General features: G+C 28.3%; 1 protein-coding gene across 2 annotated transcripts; it reads right to left on the minus strand.

Annotated features, from left to right (window-relative positions):
* Window positions 1–5744: 5744 nt before the first annotated feature.
* Window positions 5745–10592, minus strand: LOC114419562 (dof zinc finger protein DOF1.4-like). 2 transcript variants are annotated; one of them, XM_028385273.1, is made up of 2 exons: window positions 10462–10592; window positions 5745–7302 (listed from the first exon to the last, which is right to left on the minus strand). In XM_028385273.1, exon 2 carries the CDS (start codon window positions 7279–7281, stop codon window positions 6334–6336), a length of 948 nt encoding a protein of 315 aa, XP_028241074.1. In that variant the 5' UTR covers window positions 7282–7302; window positions 10462–10592; the 3' UTR covers window positions 5745–6333. The 2 variants fall into 2 exon arrangements, with proteins under 2 accessions (XP_028241074.1, XP_028241073.1); XM_028385272.1 differs by lacking the exon at window positions 10462–10592 and adding an exon at window positions 7502–7689.
* Window positions 10593–10882: the final 290 nt, after the last annotated feature.

Raw genomic sequence — 10882 nt, forward strand, 5'->3', positions numbered from 1 at the left:
ATAATTAACTTATTTTTTATCCATTTAAGGGTTAAATAAGAATTTTGGTTCTAGTGACTAAATTATCATCAACTTACACGGCCAATATGATCATTTATCCTTGTCTTTTTAATCTAAAATAATTTTAAAATAAATAAAAACTTATTTAAAGAATACACTTATGAATAAATTATTTTGTTAATCATTATTCAATTTGGTCACTCTACTTAGTTTAATTGCTCATTTAATTTTTTTTTAAAAATTCAATATATATTGCTTTTTGCCTAATTTCATTAATGTTGTTAGTGTCAATTAGTAAAACACCAAAAAAAATTATGGATATTGGTATCCACAAATTGGTAATAAGAATCCTCACCTTTTAAAAAAAAAAATTTGACATTTAACACCCGCACAACAATGAAAATAAGTTTTCATTGTGTATCTCAACAAAAATTTGTTGAAATATATCATGGAAACACATATCTAAACAATATATTATCTATATATCCAATAGAAACATATTTTCATTTTATATGTAGACAAAATTTTGTCAAGATATACAAGTAATATAACGAAAACACATTTTTATTGTATCGAAATATCTTGTCAACGTACACATCACGTAGCGGAAAAGTATTTTCCTTAATAGCAAAAAAAAAATATTTTCCTTATATGTCTAAACAAAATTTTGTCAAGATATATTATAGAAACATATTCTCATTATACATCTGGACAATTCTTGCACCAATGCATGTCTTGACAAAATTTTGTCCAGCTACACAACAAAAACACATTTTTTGTTCTAAACAAATTTTGTTGAAGAATACAACAAAATATATAGTGTGGAAATAATTTTATGTTGGGTATCTTGATAAGATACTGTGATATGCATATGTATCCAGACAAGATTGGGTGATATATGCAATATTTTTGTTAGGAATATTTTTGTCAAGAAACAAACTTCTGAAATGTGGGGGGTTTAAATAGCAAATTGAGGGTGCAAATACCAATGCCTATCAATCATATCATACCCAAATGTAAACGAGATGGCTTTTAAGATGATATTGAGACAAAAAACACTTCCTACACGAATAACACGATCATTACAGCAAATATAATGTATAACAACTGTTTTCAATTTTTTTCTTATAAAAGTTTCATTTAAATATTTTATTGTCAAACTCAGGCAAAAATATGAAAATTTGTAAATGATTGTAGTAGATTAAGAGGATAATCGTTTATTTGTTTAACTATTTTTAAGAAAACCATTCTCAATTTAAGATATATTTAAAAATATAATAGTCATGTAATGTTTTTTAAAAAGAAATTAATTTTTTTTATAAATTTTTCCACAAAAGTTAAATATAATTTTGAGAAAAGCTATATCATATAATTTTTTATTTTTAAATTTAAATAAAGGTACCCTAACTATATAAGTAGCATTATTCTTGTCGCGGACCCATTATAGGCAAGATGACTACTTGGCTTGTGGTTCACAGTAACTACAAATGATAATTAAGTCAATTTCAAGAAAGTTTTATATTTATTTTTAAAATTAAAAAAAATATTTTATGAATTTGACTTTTAATTTTAAAAAAACACATCTTCACCATCATCACCATTTTACCACCACCAACATTGTCACCATTGTCGATGTTACCATTACCATTACTACCACTATTACATTATTGTTGTTATCATTATCACCTTTTCATTACAATTATCATCATTGTTACCACTATTATTATCACCATTTCACCATTGTTGTTGCTACCATCATTCCACAACCATCCCTACCGCCACCAATACTGTTCCACCTCTCACATCATCATTGTCATCACATTGTTATTGTCACTGTCACCACTACAACTATCATTATTTCATAATGAAGTGATATAAGATAAACAATTGACTCATTTTATTCATTTTCAATTTGCAACAACTTTTGAAAATTTAAAAATAAAAAATAAGTTTTTTAAAATCAAAGTAATAAATTGAAACTAAAACTCAAAACTAATTGATTTTGGTTTTTAAAAATTTTAAAACTAAAAACAAAAAATCAACCTGAACGGGACCTACTTAATTAATCACCTTTCTCACTAATTTAGTGTTATTTTTTTATAGGCTCCAATTTAGTGTTATGTAAGGTATTTCATGACTTAAGATACATTTTATGCCTCATTAGTTACATCCTATACTTTTTTAGGTACAGGTTTTATTCCTTCCGAATTTTATTATAAATTACATAATATATTTTTTCTTTCTTATCCCTCGGTTTCTTCCCCGAATTCTATTAGGGCTCCACCACTCCATTAGTGGGTCCTTCCACCATGTATACAAGGTTTAAGTGTGGAACCTTAGAAAAAAACTAAAAAAAAATCTGAATATTTTCACTCAGTAAGAATAGAGACTAGAGACGTCACAGATGTTAGAATTTGAAGTCGAGTTCATGTTCTCTGCTCGACAACCTCTCTTCTTGTCTGCTGGGGAAAATTTCGTTGACAAATTGAATTCCAAGTTGAAGACAGGCAAATGAGTTCTTACTCAAGGAATTGAGCTTAATATAATTTCGTAAGTTCAAACTAAAATTGTAGGAATGAATTGTACATAAGAGTGGATTTAATAATTTAATTGTATATGATGAAAAAGGATATTCTTATCCTAGTCTTTTGATCAATGCATTTTCCAACTCATTATTTCTATTGCTTTATTTTCAAATAAACATTCTCAACTATTTGCTTGCTCAAGTAATTTGAATTGGTATTAGTTGGTATTACATAATTCTTTTTAAAATGACAACTATACTTATCAAAGGTTTCTATTTTCCTAAATCTTTATACTCCAACCAAACTTTCTTCATTTAGAAATAAGGTTGCTTAACACTTATGTTTCTTTTTTTTTTTATACTTTCTGTTAGTTAATTATAACTTGAATTAATTAAAGTGTCCTTTACTAACTTATCTTGATATTAAGTCTAACTTTATATATATATATTTATTTGACAATTAAAAAAATTTGAAATTTTTTCGTTGGTCATATTAAAATTTCCATCACCCACTGAATTATCAAATATAGATATTTTCATACCTTCCATAACAAGTCATTGGTCTTAGTAAAATTAGACTTGATTCTTTTAATTCAGGTTTTAAATTCAAATCACATTGATAAAATAAAAACATAATTAGAAGAGAAAATTTCATTAAATATAATAAGTCATATTTTTCAGCAAAGATTAATTATCAGTTAAAATTAGTGAATATTTCACATTAATATCGTCATAACAAAAAAAATGTGAACACTTCTTTTTAACAAAAATTCAAACATCCTCCTAAAAGATTAATCCCTTGTGCTAAATACATTATCTCTTTTTCCTGTTATAATAAATATTAAGTGTGTGCTTGGTTGTGACTGTGAGGAAAGAATTGGAGATAATAGAATGGAATGAAATAAAATAGGGTGAAATAGCTAGATAGGAAATATTTAAATGAAATTTATTTGGTAGATAATAAATATAAGTAGGGGATTATATTAAAATTTTAAAAAATAAATAAATAAATAAATAATCATTTTAGTTTTTGAATGTATAAATTTGTGATAATTTAATTTTTGAAAAATTAAATTTTTTAATTTAATTCCTAATTGTATAAAATATATTACAATTACATTCTTATTAATTTTATTAAATTATTTTATTATTATCTTATAATATTTAAGTATCAATTAGATTATATCTTACAAAAATTAATTAACATTAATTTATAAAGTTCAAATACTAATTTATCATTAAGTTATATAAAAATATAATTATTATGTTTTTCTATATATTTTAGAACTAAATTAAAAAAATTAAATTATCATTCATTTACCTGAGAAAAAAAAAAGTCCATTTATTCTTAAAAAAATTCATATAATTCTGCACAATAAAAAATACAGACATTTCTACGTCTCGTCCTTTCTACTCTTTTTCCTGGTAACCAAACAAGAAGCAGTAAAAGATACAAGTAATTTAAATATGTCATTCTACTTATGACACACATCCGCAACTACATACGAGATTCACACTGATTTTGATACTGACTACTGAGAACGTGTAAGCTATGTCCCAACTTTAAAGGCTTTTCAGTCACGTTCTGACATTCAGCCTTAAATTAAATGGAGAAATAAGTCCTAAATTGAGAAACGTGAATTTTCTTGGAGACTGACTTTTGAAGTGGGTTAGGGTGCTGGATTTGAAGAGAGGCAAAGATTCTAAGCGAAATATACTGATTACTTAATTTGGTAGAATTTTTTAAATTATACATTAGTGTTTTGAGAGTTTGTTTCGCATTATCTTTTTTTTATTCTACAAAATATGAGGGTAAAATGTCAATATTTTTTTATGTTTATTAAGATGTTATAATAATAATAATACATTTTTGAATATATTTTAATCTTAAAAAAATTGTGCTCTCACTATATAATCATTTTCTATTTTCATGAGAAGAGAATTAATGTTTATGTGATATTCTTATGAGAATAAAAGTTATTGTCTACAATAATTATCTATTCCTATTACACTCTTTTACCATTCACTTTTCTTTTTAATTTTTTAATTTAATAAATTTGAAGTTTTTTCTCTCTAAAATTACTAAAAATTAAACAACATGAAAATAGCATACCCAAGTACAATATTTTTGGGATATAATGAGATACTTAAAATAAAACTATATAAATATGTGAGTTGAATTGTTGAAGATTAGTGTATTAATATGTATAGAAAACATCATTGAAAATTAGCACAATCAAATGATTACATAAAAAAGAATATAAATTAAAATAATCGAGTTTCTTCTTCAAGAGTAAAATTAACATGATAACTAATATTTTTAGTAGTGTAGCTTACTTGTAATGTAACAAAGTGATATCTTCTTATAAAAGCACAATTTATCAAGAGTAAACAAAGTAATATTAAAAACAAATCTCTTCTTAATGTTACATAGATTCCGCTAACTAAGATCCTTAAGAAAATTAATCATATTCTATTAGCTTTTTTAATTATTTTAAAAAACAAATATCAGATCAATTTTATATTTCTAATACAGTAAATGTTTTTCTCTCAAAAAATTATTTCATTATGCCATATTTCGAAGAAAAATTATATATATATATATATATATATATATATATATATTTAATATCTTTTAAATGTTAAAATTATTCAATACCTTCTTATTCACTAAGCAAGAAAATTTATAAAAAAAAATTATAAGATTTTGAATTACTATTCCAACTTTGCGGAACAAATTCTTGGTAGGAAGAGGAAGTGGAGAAATTCTTGTGTGAAATGCATGCAATGCAGTGTCTAGTTTGAAACTTCACAGTAGCTATTTATTAGTTGGTTCTAGACACCTGAAATGATAAATAGACGAAATGCCCCATGTCACTAAAGGACAACAACGTATGAGTCCGAGAGTCCTGCTTACATTCCTATTTTGCGCCACAGATTTTAGCCAGACTTCATAGCCCACTTACAGTTATACACCATTTCAGCATGGTTTGGTAGTATTTAACATAATTGTCCTTTATAATCGACAGAACTTTTTTTTAATTAAAAAAATAGTAAAATTCTTTTCAGGGACCAAAGCATCTTGAATTACCAATAGAGAAGAACCACAACTTAAGCCAATTACACACGACCCAAAAACCCCACATACATTAATCACCCCCAATAATAATTCTCCTACTTTGCCATATTCCCAAACAAATGTTTGAGAAAAAAGTTAAGGTAAATGAAAACCAATATCTCAGCATATACCAAGTAATTAAATCCCTACCTCATCTAACTAATCACAATACATCAGAAAGTAGAAAAAAAAAAAGAGGACATGTCATTGCATCTTATATACAATAATGAAAAAGACCAACTTTCTCGATCAACTATGGAGAACTTGCACCAAAGGATCCCCTTTTGATCTATCTCCACAGGAAACAAACACACTATGGTGGCACGATGAGAGAAGAGGATCCGAGGTTCCTCTCAGCGCAAATATAACCAATATTTCTCAACCTTGACACATAAAACTAACAGGCTGAAGAGTAGTAACTAATATTCTTGCAGCTGACATGATCACTCCGATCCCAAACTCCTCTCATCTCATCTCATCAAGTATCTTTTTTTTTTCGTTTTTTAATTTTCTTCTTTTTAATGTAAGTAGTAAATCTAACCAACCCACCCCAAGAAAAAGAAAAAGTAGCAGAAAAAAAGAAAACAAAACCTAAGCCTGAAGGACCAAAAGATGCACCTTAATTAAACGAGGGAGAGAGTACTTTCTTCTTCATATATAGCTTTTTGAAAAAGATGCTTCATCTTTTATTCTAGATCAGAGAAGTGACTGAAGGACCAATGTTAGGTTGATCACTCCAAGCACCCAAACCCGTTGCAGTGTTCCAATAAAGCGAATTAGGATCAGACAAACCCACATGCTCCATCTGGTTTTGACCACCACCACCATTGTTGTTGTTGTTGTTATTATTATTGCTCCACTCAAACCTGTTTTGTCCTTCACCTTTCACTTCTTTTGAGCCAATATTATTATTACTATCCCCTTCCACTCGCAACCCTTGTAGCGGTGCCAAGCCATGGAAAGTATTGTCACCTTGATCATGATCACGACCCTTCACCCCACCACCACCACCACCCATAAAATTTTGTTGCAGAAGAGTGGAACTCAGCAAGGAAGCCATAACAGGAGTTGAGGGTGCACAAGTTGAGGAAGAAGAAGAACCAAAGATAGAGTTATAAGCAGAAAAAAAGTTGTTATTTGAAGTAGTGCTAAACCCATTCTCTCTAACCCCAGATGAAAAACCTAACCCAAGAGCATTCAGCTGAGACTGAAGAAGATTAAACTTTGGGAAAGGAACATTATTCATCACATCACCACCATAAAACAAAGGGTTGATATTATTTATATGGTTTGTGGCGGAGCCAGAAACAATAATATTATCGATGTGGGGCTGCGAAGGAGGGTTTGAACTGGCGCTAGGAGTGGACGAAGAAGGAGAGTTAGCAGAAGAAGAATCACCGTTTGTTGGACGCTTCATACGCTTGTTTTTTCTGCAGCCACCACCAACAGGAACGTTTCTGAGAGTGCCACCTCTTGTCCAGTAACGCTTGCAAGCTTTGCAAAAATGCCTAGGCTGTGACAAACTATAGTTGTTATAGTAGCAGAACTTGGTGTTTGAAGAGTCGCAGCGAGGGCACTTTAGGGCTTGTTGCTGCTGCTGAAGAAGATCTTGGCTTGGTTTTTCCATGATTCTTCCCATAGGGGCCTTGTGATCATCTATCTGAGATAAACAAGAGAAGAAGAAGATAACTGACGAGAGAAAAGGAAAAGAAGAAGATGTGAAGAAAGAGAAAGTGTTTTAAGTTGGAGTTCTAGGGTAAAAATAACAACACAGTGGGAGATATTCTCTTCCAAAAGGAAAGCAACAAAATTGGGGTGGACATGTATTTGTCTAATAATTAAGAGAGAAAGACGTGAACCTGTTGTGTCTGTGTCCATTTGTTAGACGCTGTTTGAGGGGTGACTGCTACCATTTTCTCACATTTACCACCAAACATTTTTTTTGCTCTCTCTAAATTGAACTCGTTGAAATGAGAGGATAAAGGGACAAAGAAAGAGAGTGTGCCGCCTTGAGTTACGCTTCAAATGGTTATGTGCGTAAACAGAGGGAGAGTGAAGAAAAAAAGGGTGGATTATCTACATGATATTTTTTGACATTATCATATTGATACAGAGACTATTCATTCATTTTTATTAGTTTTTATTGACAGACATTAATTATTTTTAATAGCTTCTCTTCTTCTTTTTTTTTCGTTCACATTACTCAAATTGAAGAATTTATTTAAGAGACTCACCACTTGTTGGCTATCTAGCATGATATGGTGAACGTGGTTAATTATTAATTAATTAGTCCCCTGATAATATAATATGTCAAAACTCAGTTGTGTATAGTTTCACGTGACGGGGTTTGGTTTAAAATCCAATTTGGGTGATTAATATAATGGAATTGGAATAATGATAAGGAATATAAAAAGAACATTCGAAATCCAAGAAGAGGACATAGAGGTAAAGCGGAATTAGGGGGTGGATCTTGAGTGGTTCAAGAAATAATTAAAAGAAAAGAATGACAAATATATTCCAATGTTATAACATTCCCTTGTGCAGAGAGAGTGAGAGGATCATATAGATAACCACATCAAGGGAATCCCTAAGAGCTCAATGTCCAAAGCATGTATAAGAGCAAATCTCACTTCTACTTGCTACAATTATTAATTACTATAGTAATTCTAAATGATAACAATTTATTTTCTTGTCAAAAAGATTTCTGTCCCCTCTTGTTGGTGAAGAAATTTAATATCAAGTCTTAACTTGAACAAAAATAGGAGAGAATATGACATTAATTTGCATGAACTATTTAAAGATTAATAAGTAGTAAGTACATAAACGTAAGTACATTTAAGTAGGCAATATATGTAAATGCTTTACTCTTCTTTGCTTGGATTTATATATAAAGGGAGAAACAAATTAAAAAAAGTATATCATGGTAGAAAAGGGAAGTGAGAACAATAAATTTGTGTTACGGGCTAAAAAGCTCCAAATGAAAAGGACAAAAAGACACCATGTGGCTATTTACATTTCAAGACTCGAAATGAAGACCACGCTTTGCAATGAAGAGTGTTATTTCTTCACTCGTTCATATTGACCAAGAGCTAGAGAATTTTGTTCTAGCTTTTTTACTAATTTTTAATCAGATTCAAAGACAATAAACCGTTAATAGGGTGTGAGTGTGTCAGAGAGTGAAGACGGTGAGTGTCATGAGATGGAGGCATGGAACCTTAAATGTCCACAACCATGTGGTAGGCAGCTCAGCTTCGAAGGACAAAGAATAAAAAGAAAGAGATAAAGCAAAGCACAGATATGGGTATGAATAAACAGATTTTGGAGTTCTCCAAGGGATCTTCTCATCCTCCCTACTCATCATTATTTTTTAGCAGTTAAATTCTCCGTTAAACCTTGGTATCTGGTCACTAAAATATTTTATTTTATTTAGTTAATATATGTAAGGTTGTGTACATTAATTAATCATTCTTCAGAAAAAAAACAACAACATTCATTAATCATTATTTGGATTCATCATAAAATAAAAAATAAACATGTATGATTATTATGTAGATTTATATATAGTTTTACATAAAAATTAATTATAATATGATTATTTTTTCCTTCTTCTAAAGTCGTTATAATATGATTCTTATAAGTACAAACCACACAAAAATTACTCATCTAGTATTAATTTTCTGTAAACATGTGAAGTGGAAATGTAAATTGTAATATTGATTATCTTCAATAACTAATTGAGATAATAAGTCCATGAATTGTCAATTAAATAAAAGGTATATAATAAGTTCATCAATTGTTAATTATCATTTTTGTCATAAACTGTATGATTCTATAGAAACAAGACAAGATGCAAAATAGATACATATAAAAATCATTAGTAAATTTTAATATTTATTAACTACCACCATCTTCACTAATTGAGATCAGTCACTATGTCTATGGCCTATGGGTCATGATTTAAGCAATACTATTTTCATTGCGAGTGAAGAATAATTTAACCCACTTAATCAATATAATGGTTACCATACACTGAGAATGAGAGACATCTCCATTAACTTGGGTTTGAAAAACATTAATTTAGAACAATCGTTATCAATGTAGAAAGTGAGTGGGGCCATGTTGATTTTAAGAGCAATCTTGTAACTTTTTATAATATTTTTCTTATGTTATTTCGTAAAAATACTATATTCATATATTTAATATCTTAAAAAATTATAAAATAAACTATTTTATATTTAATAATTAAATGTATTAATAAAATAATTTGTAAGCAATTTGAAAATATTATTCTTGAAAATTTTTATTTATACAATTTTTTTAGAATAAATAATATATCCACAGACAATATTAATTTTTTTAAAATTATTATTTAATCATAAATACATATGATATATTTATTAACTTTTATTATATTATAATTACATTAAAATATATGACGATTCCTAATTGATTGATAGAGTAAGTTTTTACACACTATAACATGCTTGCCTATTAAAATGATTTTTATACAATATTTTGTAAATTCAAAATAAATATAAAATTAGATTAAAAAAATATAATAAAATAATAAAAATATTATAGAAATTATTATTTTAATTTTATTACATAAATAATTTCTCTCTTATTTTTATAAAATAATGATATATATATATATATTCTTATATATGAAACACCTCATTATTAATATTTAGTATTTCTTTTTATCTCTCTATCTTCTTTTGATGTACAATGATGATAATAAGATTTGAGTCTAAATTATTTTTTTTGGGTATGGGTAAACAATAGGGACAAAAGAAAAAAAAAAAAGCAAAGAAACTACCGTCTCAGAGAGCTGTATCAGCGTCCAACCCCAACGCTAAAGATGTCTGGGCAACCTCAAGAATCTGCAAAGCACAAGCATTCCCTCCCTTAAGCAATGGAAATTATTCAAATCTAAGCTCCCACTGCTAAGTCAATCTTAGTGAATCAATTTCTTTTTTTTCCTTCTATCAAGTCATGTTATATGTCATATATATATATATATATATATATATATATATATATATATATATATATATATATATTACTTTAAATATTATCTAGCTCACCAAGTGTCCATAAATTATTTTGCATATTTTTATAATGTGAAGCAAGAACAAAAAAAAAAAAAAGAAGCACGCGAGACTATAGAGTATAGAGGGACATTGGTGAATTTAGGGGTAGAGGTACAATGTGGAGGTAGATGTGGTGGTGGGTCCTCC

Source organism: Glycine soja, chromosome 7 (assembly GCF_004193775.1).
Source record: "Glycine soja cultivar W05 chromosome 7, ASM419377v2, whole genome shotgun sequence".
In the NCBI taxonomy this organism is placed as follows: Eukaryota; Viridiplantae; Streptophyta; class Magnoliopsida; order Fabales; family Fabaceae; genus Glycine; species Glycine soja.